Raw genomic sequence first — 20,674 nt, 5'->3', positions numbered from 1 at the left:
ATATTTCTTTAAATCTCAACATTTACATACAGGAAACAACTTCGTCATATCTGGGGGAGTTCTCATATCTTTGTTTAGTACATCATAGGCAACTTTGAAGTTATTGTTTGTCCAAATATGAGAAAGTCAAAGAGCCCTTCCAAGCCTCCAAAACAACCAAAAAAGACACATAGGAAGTTATGTATATTTCACTAAAGTTACCTTTCCCTGATCTAAAAGAGTAACTTAATTAAAAGTGAGAAAATACCTAACCCTGAAGCTGATTTGAAACATATGAGACTTTCTTCTCTTAGCAAATAGAGCAATGACAGATAATATGTAGGAGGACATATTTTAGCAATCTTTCCCAACATTTTAGCACATGAGCAAAGTACAATGCTTGTTTTTCTGCATCCTAACCTCACCCAAAGTCCAGCTTCTCAGGTCTTTACACATTTCTGGCATATGTGCAGAGTGGAAACAGACTGTCTTACACCATGGAGCAGGTTGAAAAGAAAAGATGTGAGTAGGATGTGGAATGCTGATTTAAAGAGATGAGGGGTGTGGTTCAAAGTGGCAAGGTCAATGTTAACATGTGTAGGAAAACACCGGCTCCTGTCTGGGCTTGTTTGCAAGATTTCGTTGGGAAGTGACATAAAATGAAAACTATTCGTACCTGAGGTTCTGTGATCTAACTGTAACAAAAGCAAGTCATATCTGTATCCATGTAGAGTGAGTGGGAGGGCTTTGGGCAGGGGGGAACCGAAGATAGCCGCCTTTCAAGGACTCTGGTTTCACTTAGCTCAGATCTTGAGTTACTATCTGGAAAGGCAATAGAGCAACTTAAAAACATAAAGAAAGATATTCCATAGTTGAGGTAATGCTGGTTTTATTCCCCACTGAAACAGGCTTTGTCTTAATTTCAAAATTCAACATGTGAAAAAAATCAAACTCTGAAATGATATGTTATTTCTTTCTTTCCTTTTCACATCAAGATCCTAGTTTTTAATCAACATTCTAACATATGAGGAAACGTCCCTTTCTATTAAAACTAAATTTCAACTCAAACAGCTTAGTAGAGGATAGTGCCTACCACAAACAAAAAGAATATCCTAAAACCCAAAGAATGTTAAAATATGCCACGAAGGACTTAGGCACATCAGGTAAAATGAGAATGGGGTGTGTCGGCATCCTTACCAAACGAGTGACTGAGAAGTCAGACACATAGCTGTTTGCCTTCTTATAGGCTCTTAGTGGAGTTTCCCTGTGATTTGATGTACAAACAGTTCAGTGGCTGCTAACCACGCCCTGGAGCTGCATTTTACTTTGTTTACAAAGCCAGCAACTTAGTGCATCTGGGGCCTCAGGAGACAGGGACAAGGACCGTAATCACTTTGCCCCAAGGGCAGTTTTGCGCTCAGCACAGCCCGAGTTTGAGTTGCAATGCCTTAATATTTAGAGTTGAAGTTGTGGAGTCTAGGCACAACATACTGGATGATCGTAACTAAAAGCACTGTTGTCAATAATAAAATTAATGAGACCCCAATGTGTATATGATAATAGCAGATGCCAATCTAGTAGTAAATATACAGCAGACACGGCTTTAAGAGCTTCATGTGTTAACTCACTCCTCATAGCAACCCCTGAAGCAGACACTATTATAACTTCACTAGATGAGGAAACCAAGGGACAGAGAAATTACCTAACTTGCCCAGGGCTGCAGAGCTAAGTAGTGGCGGAACTTCAAAGAAGTTCCTTTGTAGATGTGTCTGTGTGTGAATACATATGAAATAGGATAAAAGTGCTCCCCCTGAAAAGAAATGGGGTCCCACCCAATTTATTTGTCTCCCCAGGAGACAACATGTAGAAGTATTTTTTTTTCATTATTAGGGGTAATATACATTGTATTCTATTCAAGAAACTTGGTGGTGGATGGTTTTTAAAAGGTTTATTTTCAAAGCAAACTGGTGATTTGTAACACATTTTGGAAAACGGCTGCAAATTGATTCACACGGCGTCTCAAAACTCCTTAGCTCAACTAATTAAAATGTGTAGATTTCGTTCGCTGCAAATTGGCCTTTTCTTCACCTTGCTTGATTTGCCTTAGTCCCCCTTGGTTGACACTCTGTCATAGGTAAATATTTCCTTTGTCAGCCTACCTTTCACTTTTTCCGTGGGTATTGTGTCTGTACTTACTTTTGATAATGACTGGTTTTCTCAGCAGAAAGATGCATGTCCTGGAGTTCTGCAAATAATTTGGCTTTTGTCATTGAACACCATCTAGGGATAAATAGCAATATCAAGGGATTAAAAAAAATTGCTGAACATGATTTTATCAGGAAATATGGTATAACATTGGAGTCTCCCAAACCTGCCCCAGATATAAGGGACACTTAAAATATTAGCTGGAATGCAGAGTATAGATCACACTTGATTAATCTCCTTACCATCATTATAAAGTACACAATCAAGCCCAAAGATGCATTTTTGTGAATAACAACACTAAAGAAGGAGGGGAAATGAATGAATGAGTGGATGAATGGATGAAAGAGGGAGAAGTTTTAACTACAAATGTTGCCATTGCTGCCATCACTGGGGTATACAAGATTTTTTCTCCTGCAATGTTAATCTAAGAGCTGATGAGAAAAATAACTACTTTAGATGTGCTGACTTATTGTGGGGGGAGGGGAGTAATTATGCACTTCACATCTTTTTATTTTTATTTTTTTAAAGATTTTTATTTATTTATTCATGAGAGAGAGAGAGGCAGAGGGAGAAGCAGGCTCCCGAGGAGCAGGGAGCCCGATGCGGGACTCGATCCCAGGACTCCGGGATCATGACCTGAGCCGAAGGCAGACGCTCAACCATCTGAGCCACCCAGGCACCCTTCACATCTTTTTAAAATGCTATGAATCCTCACCCTCTGGTGCAACATTATATCCTTATGCAATTAACCACACTGGTAATGACCTTCCCATCTGATCTAGAGTGACAAAATGAAACTCTGATGGACAGAGATACATAATAGTGCTAGGATTGCCTTTGTGGGCTTCATGAGTCCTCCCAAGAGTTTGTAAAGGACAAGTGTAAAAGTACCAAACACAATAAACAACAGTACCTCTATTACTGAAAAATAGCACACATCTGAAACTTTACCTTTACACACACACACACACACACACACACACACAAAACCATTGCTAACCAGATTAAGAGTAATCCAAGAAGATGCACAGAAAAATGTGTTTCATTTTGGAAATATTTTTCAAGCAAAGTGAGTCAGTACACATACCCAGTTGTACTCGGTTGGTGTTAGTTTTTAAAAAGTCAAGGAGAAAGTTCCTTTCTTCCAGAAATCTCATAGGAAGTAATTATTCATTGGTCCTTCAGTAGGTAGAGCAAATTTCAGAACCACTAGGATGTGGCCAGATTATTCGAATCATTTACTTGAAAAGACCCAAATATTAGGGAAGTTCATGAACAGTTTATACTTGTGGGGAAAAAATCTTTCCTCACCCACGGGGTGGGTTGTCTGGGGGGGGGGCAGTCATTGAAGACTAGTAAAATCTGCTGCCAAAGGACTTCAGGACCTAATTCCCAACACAACTTCAGGAGACCATCTGTAAAAAAAAAAAAAAAAAAAAAAAAAAAAAAACACATTTTGTCTGCCTTTCTCCTGCTTCCACATCCCAAACCTGTTATTGAAAGAGGGCAAAGGAGAAGAAAAAGAGAAGCCCACACTCTTTGACATTTTCACCACCAACACCTCCCACCACCAAGCCATCCCCCCAGTTAAGGAAATGTTAGTCCAGCCACACATTAAAATGAATAATCTGATTACACTGGGGGAACCAGGGTAAATAAAGGTGGCGTGCCCTGTAACTATACAAACTGAACCATCTCAGGAGGTATTTAAAATATTTGGGGGTTGCAGGTGGAGAAAGGTTTCTTGGCAGTGGTTGTTCATTGAAATCTCTTACAGGATTTTTTTTTTTTTGAAACCTAGTCTGTGATGCAGAACCTGCTGTGCTAAATTATGAACCAAAGGCTTTGGGGTGGGAACAATCAATCAAAATACCTGGGGTAGTGTGTAATGTGCATGCTCTTGTCAGCATGAGCAGGCTGCCCCCGAACACAGTCCCTCAGCAGGTTAAATAAATATGATACTATAGACAAACCGACAGGATCACACGGCTGCATCAATCAGCTGTTGATAAAATACAATCTTCCTTTAATACACGCTGGGAAAGTTATTTAACACTTACAAAACCTATATCCATTTCTTGTCCTTTTTTTTTTTTTTTTTTAAGTCTTCTTCCAAAGTGTAACTCTTTTAAAGGGCACGGGGAAGAAGTTGCGCGATCTCAGGTGGACGAAGGGGATTTAATGGGGCCAAAGAAACAGGGAGTCACAGCTGTCTACCCAGGGGGTGGACGAATAGCAGCCTCGGGGGTGGAGAAACCGGCCAGAGGGTCCGTGAGAAGGCAAACCACACCTGAAGCTTTGCCACGGATCTCGAAAACCTAAACACCCTGTTGCAACTACTCCTGCAGGGAAGTCATGCAAAAGCAAACCCATGTTCTTTCAATTCCGTTCTCCTTTTCAGCTCATTTCAGCTCAGCAGTTTGCCTGCATCTGGAGCAGAGGCGGGAAAACTATTCCGGATTTATTGAGGGGGGCGGCGTGAAAGGGGGGGTGCTGGACAGGAAATCATTTCAAAAGGCGGGGGGCTCCAGTGAATTTAGAAAAGTGACCGCAATATAGAGCTGGTGGGAAAGGGGAGACCGTGGGTGACTTCACGCGGGTGAAACTTGGGGGGGTGGTCAGGACTCGGGAAAGAGGAAGACAATTGCCTTGAGTTAGGGGGCAAGCGCGGGGGCAAGCGCGCGTGTGCTTCGTGGCTTCAGGAAAAGCCTGTCCCCGAGGAGGGAGTCCACGCTCCCCGCCTGCAAACAGGTGAAAGCGCCGGGGGGGGGGGGGGGTGCCAGGACCCTCTGGAGCGCCGGCCCAGGCTGGGCTGTAATTGAAGTCGATGTGGACTTTCACCTCCGGCTGGCGCCCGGCCTCTGCCACACGTTCGCTCGGCCCCAAGTTCACCCTGGGGGCCTCCGGGCTGTCGCGCGTGGACCTGCGACACGGAGCGCTCCTGTGGCGGGGCCCGCTGGGGAGTGGCCGAGCACCGGGGAGGGCCGCGGCTGCCGGGCTGGGGAGAGCCCCGGGTAAATGCTGACGGGCTATCTCTTAACAAGTGAAGATTCATGTCCCATCTAAAACTAAGCTCCCCTAAGTGCCGTCGCGGCAGCAGAAATACTGGCAGTGAGGAAAGGTGTCGCCTGCCACTCAAAATGCCGATCTTCCCCAGCCTGTTGAAATAACCCGCCCGGGCAGCTTGAGGTGTTGACGGCCAAGTTTGTCAGCGCGTCGGGCGGCCCCGGACCCTCCTCGGCGGCGACCGGAGCTCGGAGCCAATCCAATCCTGGCGTCAGTGGCCGCCGCCCGCGCTGCTCCTCCCTCGGTCACGCACGCCCTCCCCTCCGGGTTCCCGAAGATTCGCGCCGGCGAGGGGCTGCTCTGGAGACCCAGGGGCCTGGGGTCCGAGCGACTTAGGTCCCCGCGAACCGCCTCTCCCCCTCCCCCCCATGTCGCACGCAGCCTCGCCCGGGCGGCCCCGGCCTCGTAGGCGCAGAAGGCGACCGATCGAGACCCCGCACCGAGCCCGGACGGGACAACCGGCCTGGAGCCCCTCCCACCCCGTCCCTGATCGGACGCCCGACCCAGCCAGCCCCACGTCCAATTCCGAGGCCCGGTCTTCTGGAAGGGAGGCAGGCGGGGAGGGATCCAGGTGAGGGAGGGAGGGAGGGAAGGGAGGAGGTATCCCGCTGCCCTAATAGCGCTTTCAATCCCAGAAACTCGCTTGGGGTTCCCCCCCTCCCCCCCCCACCCCCGGGTGCGGATTCCGCTGGCGGTGGCGGCGACCGGGGCCTCGGAGACTCCAGGAGAAGGCTCTGGAATCCTTCTAACCTTTTTGGAGACTTTGCGCTTTCAAGAGCTCTTTACCTGAAACTGACACCCGCAAGCACTCTCCAGGGACCTGTTGGGCAGATGGAGTGGCAGGGCCAGGCGGGGCCGGTTGGCGAGACACGGGGACATTTGTCATGGGTGACCCGGCGCCTCGGCTTCTGAGCCCACGCCGGCGCGGGGAGGCCCGCGCTAATGTAATAAAGCGAGAGCGACAAGAGGAAAGGCCTCTCTCGCCCCGGGGCCGCCACATGCTCACTCCGTTTTACTGTCAGGGCTGGTTGAGGCTGTGGCTTCATTTCATATTCCATTAATATTTACAGCAGCTATTGAATTTCCCATTACAAAGTTCACCATACACACTGCTAATATGAAATTTTAATAGTATTGTGCACATTATGAAAAGTCCCACCATTAAGAGGGGATGTGGGAGGGTCCTAGGGAGAAGTTGCCCTGGGAAGTTATCCTCCGCTGAACGCTTGAAACGCTCCCGCCCGGCCCCCAAGTCGTTAAATGAATTCATTTGCCACTATTACCATAAAGATGTGAAACGGTGGGCATGTTATCAATATTGAAATCAAAAATGAGGGAGGGAATAAAGTGGGTAAAAAGCTCGCTGGTTAAATTGACTTTGCAAAGTTGTGCGTGTCGGTGCTTGGCCCTCACTTACAGATGTCTCCACTGCTCTACAGCTCGCACTCCCTGGGGGACAAGGAGGCGGGTGAGGAACCGGCGGAAGTTCCCAGGTCTTGTGGTGTTCTGGCTGCAGCGGGTCCCAGGTGGAGGCTCGTGGCGCCCCGGGGCGGCAGGTGTATGAGGCCGCCTTCTCCTCCCGGATACCCTCCACTCCTTGCTCTAAGCCCCAGGAGTTCGCAAAGCTGCAGTGCTGGGCTGGCCCTGGGGAGGAAAAAATAATGCCCCCAAGAACCATGAGTATCATCTCTCTGACTTCTCAGGACTGGCGCCTTAAGTTCCCAGGAGAAAGATGGTCCTGAGAAACCCAGTTCCTCTTCCAGAGTTGTGCAACGGAGCAGAAAGGGATGAGTGCTAACTTGGAGTGAAAAGGGGAGGAGGGGAAAAGGAAGAGAATGAATCTGGCCCAGACTGTTGGAAGTGCTAATGCACAAACGCAACCCCAACGTCCTGCCGCCTAAAGTGGCCCAAAGGGTGTCAAACCAGAGGCTCCAAGATGGCCACGCTGAGTCCTAGGATAGGGTTTCTCTCAACAGTGGGCTGGAGGCTCAAGATCTGACACACAGAAGCGGCCAGGGAGAGCGTACCCTTCTGCAAGGGCTCCCAGGCCAGTGGATTAGGGGCACCCACCTCCTAGTCCTGTCCGAGACCCACCCACCTGAGGGACGCCCTCAAGCCACCCTCGGAATTGTGTCTGGCCTTCCCAGTTTGTGCACCTGTAAGGACAGGCAACTTCCTGGAAGACCCAGTGAGCCCCCAGACTCCTCTCGCTTCTTGCATTTAACCCTATCCTAGAGGAGATAGTTAAGACAGAAGCGAAACCATACTTTATTTTGTTAGGGGGTGCATATAATGTAATTAATCTGCACTAGGCTTTCCCACCCCCCCTGCCCACCCACACTCACACCATCTCCTCCCCATGCTCCCGGGGTGTAAATTAATGACACTACTTGGGTGCCACTGTGGTATCTTAATAGGCTTCTCTTTCTGCAATGAGAAGGCAATTTCTGATTCTTTAGGTTACTTTTCAGCTACAGGAAAATGACAGTACCAGAAGGTAAAGATGGGTGACATTTCCACAGGAAGATCTGGTGTTGGTTTTTCCCTGGGTTTTAAAAATTATTACTATTATTATTATTCCCCCAATTTTTTTTCTGTGTCTTTTGTTTCTTTACAGCCCCTAAATGTGTCATGCTTTGTCACATCCTCTGTGTGTGTTTTTAGAGAACATTTGAATAAAAGGCTCGATGCCAGGTATTGGTGACACAGGGGGTGGAATTTTCAGCCGTTCCACAAAGAGTTGGCCGCCTCTATTTGCATAAGGTCAGAGTAGTGCTTCTGATAGAACTTTAGCAGCATCTCTGTCTCTTAGCAACACTCTTGCACTCTTGGTCCCTGCATTAAATTGACTGGTCCCTTCCTTTTCTTCCTTTCATTGGGAGGCTTACAATAAAATGTCACCCTTCCAACCTGTGCCTGTCACCCAGTAGGTCATCTGTATCCCCCCCTTCCCCCTCCAGTGCCCCTCCCCTCCCCCCTCCTCCCCTTTCTCTCCAGTTCCAATTAGACAAGGAGATGATTCATTTGGTGGATTCCCAAAACTGTTTCATTTTATTGTGTTAATTAATATTAATACCATTTCTCCCTTTGTTATTATTTTTAAAAGCCCTCGTAAACAGAGGCGTGATAAGGAGCAAATTGCCAGAACCTGCCTAACAATGGGCCTGGAAAAAGGGTAATAAGGCGAGTGCAGATAGAGGAAGCAAGGTTTGGGTCAGCCTCCCCACCCATTTAGTTGATGCAAGGTTGAGCGCAGCCTGAAAACCCTCGAAGCACTTGGGATATGCCAGGCGGCCCTCTTGGCTCTGGGCTGGGACACAGTGACAGGATCCAGATGCTGATAGGTGGTGTTAATGGAGGGTCACGTTTGGACAATAGTATCCATCACTTGCCTCCTGGCTCTTCTGTCAGATGGAGTCATTTCTGACTACTCCATCACTCAGATTTGGGATAGATTCAATTATTACCTTCACCCTGGCAACGGGATATAGAAATCTATGCCTAAAGGACAAAATTATTGCTATTATTATTATTACTATTCTTATTATTTTGACTACACCTCTCTTGTTCATTTTAAAAGAAGAAGCCCCTAAGTGTTCAAATACCCCTTTCCTGTTTTAGCCTACCAACAGCTGCTGAGTTACTCAAGCCCACGAGATAATGGGTGCTTCATTAACACAAAGAAACTTTTGTTTGAATGCCTGAATGATTATTGCTGATTTTTATAATATCGGTTGTCTAAATTAAATAGGGTCTGGATGTTTTCTAAACTTTTGGAAGCGCCCAACGCAGGGTCTTGGGGCTACCTTTAAAAGTGCAGAGAACATGTTTCTTCCCTTTTGAGAAGGGTTTGCAACTGGGAGGGCGAAAACGTAAGTTGAATTGAAAAGCAGAGGAGGGAGAGGAGATGAGGAATAGAGGAGCCCTGGATATGGCCATGGCTCATAAAGTTAGGAACTAATTTCCATCAGGTTAAAGATAAAATTAAAATCCTGAAAAGTTCTTCGTAAAGGGAATGGGAATCAGATGGAAGGGCTCGTGCTGAAGATCCTTTAAATTGTGTCTCCGTGTCCTTGGACGGAGAAATTGAACTCTTTCTTAGAAGAGTGGTTTGTTTTCTGTAACATCCCTGGAGTGGGGCAAATGGGAAGGTAAAACACCCTGCTTTTCCCTGATATTTTCACAGACCCTGGCTTCGCTCTTTCCTCTCTTCTTCTAGCTTGCACGCCCTGTAATTCTTGCAGTATATTGCTGGATAAATGTGCAGATAATGGGGTCTGAGAAAATTAATCAGGGTTAGAAGTTAACTAGCTCCTCTTTAATAATTCACGTGTCATATTTCTTCCACTATGTCAAGTTTGCTAAAGAAGATGGACAGGGGCTGACGGGCAGCCACTTGAGTTTATTATTCTAAGCCTCAGAAGGGAGGAAAACCATAAGAAGAGATGTCCCCGCTCTTCTTACGAAGGGGCTAAAGCAGTTCCAACCTTCCTCAGAGTTCTCTATCCCATCTTGCTCGCCCTGCTTTCCAGCTCTTCTCCGAGCTGCCTGGAAGATTTATAAAGATAGGGGAGCCAAGACATATTCCTGGGGACTTTGCTTATTTCCATTTACCTCTCCTTACACATTTGTCCCCTTGCCTCCTGCCCAGTGCCTTCATTCTTACTCTCTTCCAAGGGGCAATTCTGTTCGTTTTCTTTGGCCACGATACGGAGCACCTCTGCCAGGTCAATTGCAGTTACAGATGAGGCTCTAGTTTTAACTTTCTTACAGATGACCTTTCTTATTTTTACAACTTTTTTTTTTTCTCGTGGCACTGTTGGTGACAGCTTCGCATATCTTCTACTTAAATCTCTATTCTCCTTTTTGGAAGGGTGGGGGGTGTTTGAAATGTGTGATTTTCTTTACTCTCAATAATTGGCTGTTTCTAGAAAGAAGGAGGGGCACAGTATAGAGAAAGGCAAGAACACGTGAAATCAATGAAGTTTTAAGCATATTTAAGTTGGATTCTGGAGGACAAACTGATATGTCTGTGTGGAGATATATATATATCCAGATTCCAGAAAGGAAGAGAGAACAAAAAGATAAAGATTGAATAGATTGATTCTTATGTGGTAAGACTTTGCCCCAGTGCAGAAATGAGCATTATGTTCAGTGCAGTTTGCATTTCCTTATTGCTCATGTTGCCCCCAGCAGATTTGTAAGGATTCCTATTTACACAGACCAACCCAGGAAGTGATTTCGTTTACAATTTGTCTCTCCCAGTCTTTTCAAAAGCCAAACATTAGAGGAAGATTTTCCATCATGCGGGCTAAAACTTTTTCTATGTGTGACTTATTTAGTGAAAAGAACCCAAGAGTTCCGCAGAACTTTTAGCTGATGGGTGGTTGATGGCCAGTCATATAAGACACAACTCTTTTGCATTTTTCAGTTCTGAAGAGTTTTCAAACAAAAAGAACACAGTAAGTCGATCTTTGGGGCAGCACAGCTTCATCTTCAAGGTACAATTATCACTAATGGCACACGTCAAGACAGAAAAATAGTATCTCCTATTGCATTCATTTTGTGACTTCAGTGCTATAAAAATGATCTTTTTTCCAGGTGCCTTGCTCACTCAGTTTAGTGGCTCTTTAAATTTAGCACGTTTCTGTGGCAGATGCCCACCGTGGACACTCACGATGTGTTTTTCAACCTCAGTTGCTTTAGTACGAACCTTCCGAACTTGTAGTCGCAACACTGAAATACGGATCTATTTATCTGTCTGACAAAGTTGTTGGGGGGAGGGATGGTTAACTGAAAGTTCCAGAGGAACAGCAAACAATGGTTTATAAAAAAAAAAAAATCAGGCACACTTTGACATGAGGAGAATAAATAGTTCTGAAAAAATAAAAAACTAAGAGTCAAAGATTGGATTGAGGTTGGAAAAACTAAGTTGGATTTGCGCTGGTCTTGGTGCAAGGTGCCGGGGGGAAGGGTAAGATCTGTCCAAGATCATCACTCCAAGAAATCCCCTATTTAAAAACCACTCCCTAGAACTTTGTTGGGTTGTTACATTTTATCTGCTTCAATCATCAGGCAAACACTAGAGCAATTTTTCAAACACCGGCGGGACCCAACCCTCTTCAGAGAGTGGGAAATATTGATAGACACCAGCTACCTATTTGCTGTTTAGCTACTCTCTCTTCCTCCTCCAGGACAGAGGTTCATGTTTTATTTGCATTTATTTTTAACCAGGAGTGGGGAGGGGGCAAAGAAGGATCTGTAGGGGTTGGGGGTTTTGTTTTTTGTTTTTGTTTTTAAGCCTTTTGCTATAGTGTGCTAAGTATTGCTGGTAGAAAGTTTCTAGTTTTCTGGCTTTGATTAGGCTGGAGCCCTTCAAAGAAACGAATTTTGTACGGAGGATTCCTTTTGAAACTACTAACCATGTCTTCTCTAGATTTGAAAGATGGGAATGGAATTTGGATAAATGTATCACCCCTTTGGGGATACAAGTTGTCCCCCCCAACTCCTTTTCTCTCACACTTCTCCAGATAACTACCTTCCGCCACCCCCAACTCAACTGGCATCCTCAGACCAACCCAAAGCTTGCAAGCTCCCTTCCAGTTGGGACGCTGGCTTTGTGTTCCGTTGGGGGGGTCCCCTATTCCACTCCGAGTGGAGGGCAAGACAAGGCTCTGCAGGTCTGAGCAGTCACAAAGACAGAACTATTTTCCACTGGCGATGGGTGATGAAAAGCATTTGAAAAGCTGCCAGGAAGAGGGCGAAGGAGAAGGAGGATGCGTTCCCCACCCTGCAAAATCAGCTCTTCAGAGGGACCCTGAGTCCCCAGCTACGGCTCTGGTGCTGACTTAGCAGAAACCCCCAAAGACGCATCTCCCACCTCGGAGAAAATAGAAGGCTGCTTGATTTCATTTTCCTTCTGTTTTAACTAGGCGAGAAGATGTAAACTCCGAGGCAAACCAAAACAACTCAAAGAAAATCTAATGCAAGTCTGTATGGGGCACATCGTAGATTGAGGATGAACATCCCTATTGTCGCAGAGGTCCCCAAAGAAACAGTGTCCCGGAGAGAGGGAAATGCAGATTTCCTGCCTATAACCTAAAACACAGATTTGGGCGGGGGGGGGCGGCGCGAATTTTCGGGGCCGATGGCGCGGGCGGCGTGGCTCCCCGGAGGGAGGGTCGGGCCGGGGGGGGGGGGGGGGGGCGGGGGGGGGGGGGGGGCGGCGGGGGGGGGGGGGGCTTTCGGGCGCGGGGGGGCGGGAGGCGGGAGGCGCCCCGGCCCCCGGCGCAGCCCCGCGCCGCGGCCCCCACCCGGGCCGAACCCGCACATTCCATCCCGAGTCCTGCTCACACCTATCATTTGAAGCCATCTTCGCTCTGTCTTCCAAACATCTCGGGCATTTGTGATTCCGCTCGCCGCTCCTTCTTATTGAGTTCTCCGTGTCTCTCGGCAACTTGTCATAACCTGTAATAAAATGCCCTTTCTGGCGGGAGGTAGAGTCCAGAGGGCAGCGGTTCTATTTTCAACTGATAGCCGAGGAAAGGAGCCGCGGCGGCCTCCCTTTTGTCTGCCTCGGGCTTTAACTCCTGCTGGGCCGGCCCGGGGCTCCCGAGATCCCGGCTGGGTGGGGGGGGCGCCCCCGCCCCCGAAGGCGCCCCTCTGTCCCCGCTCCGGCCTCTGGGCCCGGCTCTGGGAGAAAGTTCTGGGCTTCTGGGGCGGTGCACACACGTGCGACTAAGGCGTGCTCCTCAAAATGAGAAGAGCCTGTTTGCGCTTTTCGTTTCTTCCTTTTTTTTAATGGGATGGGGGTGGGGGGGTGAGCTTGACCTCGAGGAACAGAACGGCGTGGGGACAAATGATCCTGCGGTCACCTCGGCCGGCATCCTGGGAGCTTTTCACTGGGCTGGTTATTTAACTGGTCCGAACCCTTTCTTTAATTAGTCAGACCCATCCTGTAGTTATTTTCGTAACATGTATTCGAAATTTTTCTATCCGATGTGTGAAGGTTAAGGGTTCCCACGGCCTGCGATGTAACCTCACCAGGGATGGGGAGCCCGAAAGGGCGGGGGGCTGGGGTGTCCCGCGGGCCGCTGGGTCGGGTGCGTGATCTTTACCGCAAGGTTGAGCGCCCCTGAAAGCGAACTCTGGCTTCGAACTTTCCCCGGTCCCGGGTGGTCTGGAACCCCCTCTCCAGCAGCAGCCATTCTGTATTGAGAAGGACCCCTTCTCCCATTTCGTCCAACCTGAGTTACCCCACCCCCCGGAGAAGTTACCTTAGAATTCCCTGAGATCGCCGATGGAAGACATGGAAGCGACCGAATATTTTTCATGTATCTTTCACCATTTGTGACAGATGACACCCGATTGGGGAGGAGGATTAGGAAGGCAGACGAGGGTGGCAGGACTAGGAAAGAGGACCCAAACCAGAATCCCTACAGCTAGCTTCCTGCTGCCTTATGTTGTCATTGGTTTATTTGTTGAAAGAAGGAAGTAGGGTGGCCAGTCCGGGAGATGGTGTGAGTGTCCCCTCCCTGACCCCTGAGGCCCCATATCCAGCCCCAGAACTCTTCATCCAGGTCACCCCCGCCCCAAAGAGGAGCAGGCTGTGAAGTTATTCTCATCCAGCTGTGAAGCAGAAACAGCCTACCCTTATCTTGCTCCCGAGGCCTGCCGCCCGGACCTTCCCAGGGGCGTTTCCAAGAGATGTCCACAGACTCAGGCCTGGCCAACTGAGATTCCCCACTTCCTGTGCCCACCCCCCTCCCCTAATTCACACACTCTCCGCTGATTTCTTTCTACACCCGGAAGCTAGTAAAACCTTCAAAACAATTTTTGAAAAACCCAAACCACATTCTAGCCCCTCAAGAAAACCTGCAGAAAATGGCTAGCAGAACTCTGCAGGCGATTTCCCCTTTTGGGGGGGGGGGGGGCTGGAGGGAGTGGGGGAGAAGGAAGATTTGTGTCCCAAACTATGATAAGAGACGGAAAGTAGAAACATTTGATTTGAGAGTAAGGGTTATTCGGGATTCCTCCACATGAAAAGTCCATTCTTTGTAGGTAAGAGAAAACAAATGCATTTCTGGCTTCTGCTGGGCGAGCGCTGGTGAGATCTAGTGGGGAGAAGTTTCACGTATCTGGGCAAACTTAAGACATGGAGGCTTTTAATCCCCCCAAAGGGGAAAAAAAAGTTAAGAGAAAATAGCAAGAAGAGAGAAAATGCATTTGGGTCTGAGCAGTCGTTTCAGAAATACTCTCCAGTGTTGTTGATTGCAATGCCTCGTTTCTCTTTTTGTTTTATTTCTCAAGCTTGATGTGTGAGGCTCTAGGATGGCCCCCGTTGTTGGATATCTGTAGTTTGCTTTGGGTTTGTGGGTGCTGCCGCCTTTATGAAGGTGATTACTGCTGTCCCTTTTAATCTCTGGACAAAGCCAGACTCCTTTTCCCCTATGTGTCCTACTTTTGTAGAAACTATAAGGCTGTAAATCCTAGACAGCGTATTCACTTCAAACACTGTTCAGAAACACTGAGGACATATTTGAGGGTTTTGACTATTACAGTCCCATTCTCCCCAGTTAGCTCATAAGCTCTATTCAAAATGAAGCTATTTGGGGGCATGTAAAAGCCAGTAAATTTCCCGATGCACAAAAGAAAATGGTGCTTTCTGCCCACTGCCTATTTCCACTCGAAAGTGAATAATGCCCCAGTTACCACCAGGCCTGACTTGATTTATCTTGGTTAATAGGATTAACGTGTCAGCCCCTCTCAAGAATTTCCAAATGCAGATCTGGAGTGTCACTGACTCGCTGGTGTCTTTTTTCCTCTCTGATGGGCATAATGATGCACCTCCAAGCAGAGGGCCTTTGTCCGGTGGGAGCAGGCAGATTATCTGTCTCCAGTGAAATAAGGCGTGTTGTAGCCACCTTTGCCAAGACTGAAAGCCAGAACCCAGTCACTATAAAATAATTGTGTCACTACCTCACCAGTGCCCTGTTCGTGTTTCATTTATCTTCTGACTGTAATTGAATGGTTGAAAAGCAAAAATGTAGACAAATTCCAGCTGTATTGAGATCTGTTTCTTCCTCCACTACCTCGGCCCATCATTAGATACTTTCCCTCTCTGCGCAGGAGGTCAGAGTGTATAAATATAAATTGCATTTTGCATTACTTCTAGATGAGTGAAGCTGTCAAAGCAATAATATGAGCTTTCAGTCCCACATTCTACCACTTCTTTCCCATTTTTTGGCCAGGAGGTCATGTGCAAATTGAACGTGACAACCCAGAAGACATGTCCAACAGACTCGTATTGTTACTCCGCTCAGCCGCCTGGCTCATAACAACATTAAGCCCACATTAGTCTCCAGCCTCCGCCAGACAGGAGCTCCTAAACATGGGACCCAGTCTTCTCAGAAAGTTTGCTTCAACGGTGACATTTCATCTGAAAGTGGTAAGCGGCGCTGACCTAAAATATTTTTCATCCAAGATACATGAGGATGCCATCCCTAGAAAGACCAGGCCAGTGTCTTACAAAACCAAAAATAAAGAACAGGTGAAGGGCTAAAGAGCCCCCCAAGACCACACACACACACACACACACACACACACACACACACGAAAATACAGTTGCTTCTATTTGAAATTATTGAAATTTTTCAGAATCCAAGAGCAATGTGGTTGGAAATCATTTTCATTGTTATTTGAACAATGAAGACGTCACTCAGGAAGACACCTTAAAATATGGATTGACCTTGGATTCTTATTAGCAAGGTCTGGTTAGCACTGTTTTAAAGACCCAATTGCATAACCCAAATTAAAGTTTCAACAGCTTCTCACTGTGATTAGAAGATAACCCTCCTCAAACTATATTGCAGCAAAGGAATTAGAAATTTTCATCAATTTGAAGGAAACCGAATGGCTTGGAGGATTGGTAATTGGCTATCAATATGACCCATTCATGTCTTGCCCAGATTGCAGTTAACGCATAGCTGTTGTTCGCTGACAGGGTGTTTGATGGTTTCTAGGAAATGAGTGGCTGTTTTCATTCCTGTTCCAAATGGACAGGTGTCTACATCAGAATTGGCAACCTGGTTGGCACGCTCAAAGAGTGGCCAAAGAGCGAATTGTTTATGGAGAATAAACTTCCCTCCCCCCGTGAGGCATGTGAGTGCTGGCAGTGGGGAGGGGGCAGAAATGGAGATACTGGAAGCAGAAAGATTGATACAGGTCCTTGAAATGTAAGCAGGCTAATGCCTTTTTTGTTCTGAGTGGCGCCATATGCAACCGCATCTCTCCTGAAGCTCATCTTGTGCTTGACCATGTTATACTCTAAGTGCACAAATAAAAGTCCATGAAAGGCATTTAGCCTTCCTTAGGATACTTTTATTGGTCTCAACAGCTAAAATTTTAAAAAAATAAAATAAAATAAGAGTTTTTTACATTTTGTTAAATACACTTTATTCTCATACATCTTTCTTCTCTCAAAGAAAGTGTCCTTACTTTTTAATCTTTTTAATTACTTATTTACTTATATTATTTATCTTCATTACTATTATCCCCTACTCCATAGGTCAGATGAACTACATGTGTTTAATAGTGAATGTGAGGAGGTGGTAACTTTAAGAGGCTATACCTGCTAATACGTGGTCAAATTAAGAAGTATCCCTCTTAACCTCAGTGGATACCGTCACATTTTATCACATTATACGTTCATGATGCCCTTCAGATCTATAAAAGTATTCATCTCTCCTTTCACTTTTACATATAATCCTTAGCATCCCAACTTATTATTTATGCAAATGATTTTTATTTCCTGAGTGTTATTAAGAAACAATGCATGAGTCATATTCTTAAGGAAAAAAATCAATCACTGTAATGCCCTAGAACCTGACATCCTTTTACTGTCTAATCACTACTTTCACAAGTATTAAAGTTGTTTTAAGTTTAGGAAGAAAAGTTTTCTAAAAAGAATTTTAAAAAAGAAAAAATATACCTGGGCCTGTGGAACTGAAGGAGCCACTATTACTAGTTTTTCCAAATTTAAAAATTTTGAAGCTTCCAGTCACAAGAGTTTATCATTCTTTTCTTTTGTCCTAACTTTGCTCTTCTCTTCTTAATGAAATATTTGTGCAAACCTGCTATCAATTTTTAGTTCATTTTTACTCCTCCACATTGCCAGAAATTATAGCAACGAAGGTCAAATGCTTTGGAGCGAGGCTTTTACACCTCTATGCAATGCATTCTATGACCTTGGGCACATCTGACAATTCTCGGAGCCTCTGTTTCTTCATCTGCAATATGGGGATATTAAAAGTCTTTAATTTACAAACTTGTTTGAGGACTCGTGAAATACCATGCTTTCCACATTTCTGGAAAGGAGTTAGTCCTAAATCAGTGTAAAGCATCTTCATGCCGGTTATGTATAATGTAACCTCTCTAAGTATTAGAATCTTCATCTGTGGAGCAGAAATAATAATATAACGTTGTAGATAATGTGTGTGAGACATTTGGCATGGTGGCTAAACTAAAGCAGACCTTCAGTAAATGGGTGGTGGTTTGTTGTTGTCCCATTCAGAGATCCAGTGGAAGTGAGTAAAGGACTCACTTTGGAAAGAAACTCATTCTTCGAGAGTTCCACCTGGCAGTTCTTCATGCCTGGATCTAGAGGCTAAGTAGAGGTTGGCATGAAGGAATCCAAGCTGAGAACAATGCCCAGTTATCTTTCATTGTGCCCTGATGATAACTCAATACCTTGCCCTCTCATGAATTCATCCCACTGGGTTGGGGTGAGAAACCCCTGCTGGAGTGGGTTGAGGTAGACAACCCAATTCTACCTCTACTGCTGAAGAAAACAGATGAAATGAGACTCAGGAAATGTGTTTCACTGATTCAAAGATGAGTCTTGAGAGTTGAAGGAGAATGGAGAGAGTTGGAATATATTGTTCCTGATATTATAAATTCACTTCTACATACAGGATCAAACCTTCTGGAAATCATATATAAGGATAGACTGAGGTGCCATTTGAAGATTCATCTTGAAGGAACGCAAAGGGACCCTGAATCCAGCAGCCTCTAGTACCTGCAAACACAGCCAGGCAGTTCTTAGAAAATCTGCTCTGCCTGGGAAGGAGCCATCAGTCCTGGTTCTCTAGGAACTTTACATTAAGCTGATAACTAAGTTTGATTTGGGCCCTTGGCGGGGGGGGGGGGGGTGTCTATATATATGTGGAATAAAATTTCACATTGAAAATAGTATTTCGTAGCTTGGGAGATTCTCTTGTATATCAGAATTCATGAGTATAATCTCCCTGGGGGCCGGGGGAGTTGGCAAGAACTGGAAATTTCCAATCTTAAACCATTTATGTATAACACAACTAAATAAAATGCTTTTACTGGATGTGTATAACAGTTCTGCATATAAAACCACACACTCTGAATGATTAGAAAGGAAACGAGTTTGTTTAGATAGACCCTATTGCGGATTCATTGTATCAGATTTGCTGTGTGTGTGTGTGTGTGTGTGTGTGTGTGTGTGTGTGTGTGTGTGTTCCCACTATATCAACGGCCCAGTGATATTTAAAACCTCTAATGTCTTCAGTTCAGCATGAAAGCCAAATGGAATTGGGTTCACTCCATTCTCTCTAAACATAACTGCCTTATTCTGTAAGAGTAAATTAGATTTAGCGAAAATTAAAATGTAGGCAAGAAAAAATAACTTCTCTACCCAGTCACCACTGAAGACCCACATAGCCAAGTGTCTGGCATTTGCCTGTCATCTGCTTTTCTGACCATAGGGAGCAGCTCAAATGACAGGCACACAGATGGACACGTTGTGTGATTAATGGCATCTACCAGGCCTGGTGGTGAGGATGCAGGAAATGGCGGCAGACATGAGCTAGTCCCCTTTTTGGTTTAATGTTCCTTCCAAGGTTTGAAGTAGAGAGGAATCAGGAAAAATTCCAGCCCTATTCTTTGCTAGAAAATCTGAAGGCACCCTTCTTGCATTCTCCAGAATCACTTGCCAAGACAAGACTTTGACGGGTAACTATACCAGCCTTCTGACTGGCCCATCAAAATTACATTCTCCCTCCCACCTTCCCTCCCTTCCTACCTTCCTTTGTTTCTTGTTCTCTATTTCTTTGTTCTTTTTCCCTCTTGCCTTTTTGTCCACCTCTTTTTCCCAAGCATTGTCTCACCTCAACAACCTCAGAGTGCAAACTAGAATCTCTAAGGAACAGATGGAAGTGTGTGAAACTGGGAAGGGTCTGAACAGGCAGCATGAAGACCTATAGCAACCTCCAGCCTAGTGTCCTTGGACTTCACCCCAGTTACCTTCTAGCCAAGTGGGTCATTCCTAAACATGGCATTTCTAACACATCAAGAATACAGGAGACCAATGGGGCGCCTGGGTGGCTCAGTCGATTAAGGCTCTGACACTTGATTTCAGCTCAGATGATGATCTCAGAGTCAAGGATGGAACCCTATGTCGGGCTCTGCGATGAGCGTGGAGTCTGCTTAAGGTTGTCTCTCTCCGTCTCTCCCTCCTACCTGCCTCCCCCTCCACTCTCTCTGTTAAAAAAAAAAATAGGATACCAAGATTCTGCCACTAGAAATGGGCCAAACTTGATACCACAGTCTTGGGATCATACCAAAGTTGAGAATTCTCTCCTTTGCTGGCTTTTAAAAATTTAATTTGTTTTAAATAAGTAATCAAGACATGCAGAAGGTAAGGGTGAAAAATCTTCCTTCAGTCCTATTTTCCAGCCCCTCCAACCCAAACTACCTATGCCCTTTTTTTTTGTTTTTAATTAATAGACTTTCTTGGAGCAATTTAGATTTATAGAAAAATTGAATGGAGGGGCACCTGGGTGGCTCAGTCAGTTAAGCATCTGACTCTTGATATCAGCTCAGGTCATGATCTCTGGGTCCTGGGATCGAGGACCGCCCCCATCAAGCTCTGTACTCAGAGAGGAGTCTGTTTGAGATTCTCTCCCTCCTTCTCCCTCTGCCTCTCCTTCCTTTCACGCTCTCTCTCTCTGTCTCTCTCAAAAAATAAATAAATAAATAAATAAATAAATAAATAAATAAATAAATAAATCTTTAAAAAAATGAAAGAAAAATTGAGTGGAAAGTTTAAAAAGGTCCTATATCACCTTACACCCCTCCCCACCTTCCCCCTTATTATTAATATTTTGCTTTAGTGTAGTACATTCGTTAGAATTGATGAACCGATACTTATACATGATTATTAGCTACAGTTCATAGTTTACATTAGGTTCACTCTTTGTGTTGCTGTATGTTCTGTGGGTTTTGGCAAATGTATAATGACATATATCCACCATCATGGGATCAGATGGAATAGTTTCACTGTCCTCTGTGTCTTACCTATTCATCCCTCCCTCCCCCACAAAACCTCTGGCAATAGCTG

The 20,674-nt window shown here is 45.6% G+C and overlaps 1 protein-coding gene across 7 annotated transcripts in view; it reads right to left on the bottom strand.

Moving 5' to 3' along the window:
* Positions 1 to 20,674, bottom strand: part of LOC112839853 (uncharacterized) — an 80,325-nt gene that overhangs the window by 18,843 nt on the left and 40,808 nt on the right. For 3 of the 7 annotated variants that reach the window (XR_012375254.1, XR_012375255.1, XR_003212310.2), the window contains exons 2-4: positions 6,668 to 6,894; positions 2,176 to 2,259; positions 656 to 801 (exon numbers count right to left, since the gene is read on the bottom strand). Coding sequence is in view for 2 of the 7 variants with exons in the window: in XM_073882477.1 (XP_073738578.1) it covers positions 2,176 to 2,259 (84 nt within the window). In the remaining 5 variants the exon portion in view is untranslated. The remainder of the gene's footprint in view (positions 1 to 655; positions 802 to 2,175; positions 2,260 to 6,667; positions 6,895 to 20,674) is intronic. The other 4 variants (XR_012375256.1, XM_073882478.1, XR_012375257.1 and 1 more) reach the window with 3 other exon arrangements.

This window comes from Callorhinus ursinus, unplaced genomic scaffold (assembly GCF_003265705.2).
Source record: "Callorhinus ursinus isolate GAN/ISIS: 27379988/994484 unplaced genomic scaffold, GSC_fseal_2.0 scaffold47, whole genome shotgun sequence".
Lineage (NCBI taxonomy): Eukaryota > Metazoa > Chordata > Mammalia > Carnivora > Otariidae > Callorhinus > Callorhinus ursinus.
This window is presented reverse-complemented; position numbering and strand designations above follow the sequence as displayed.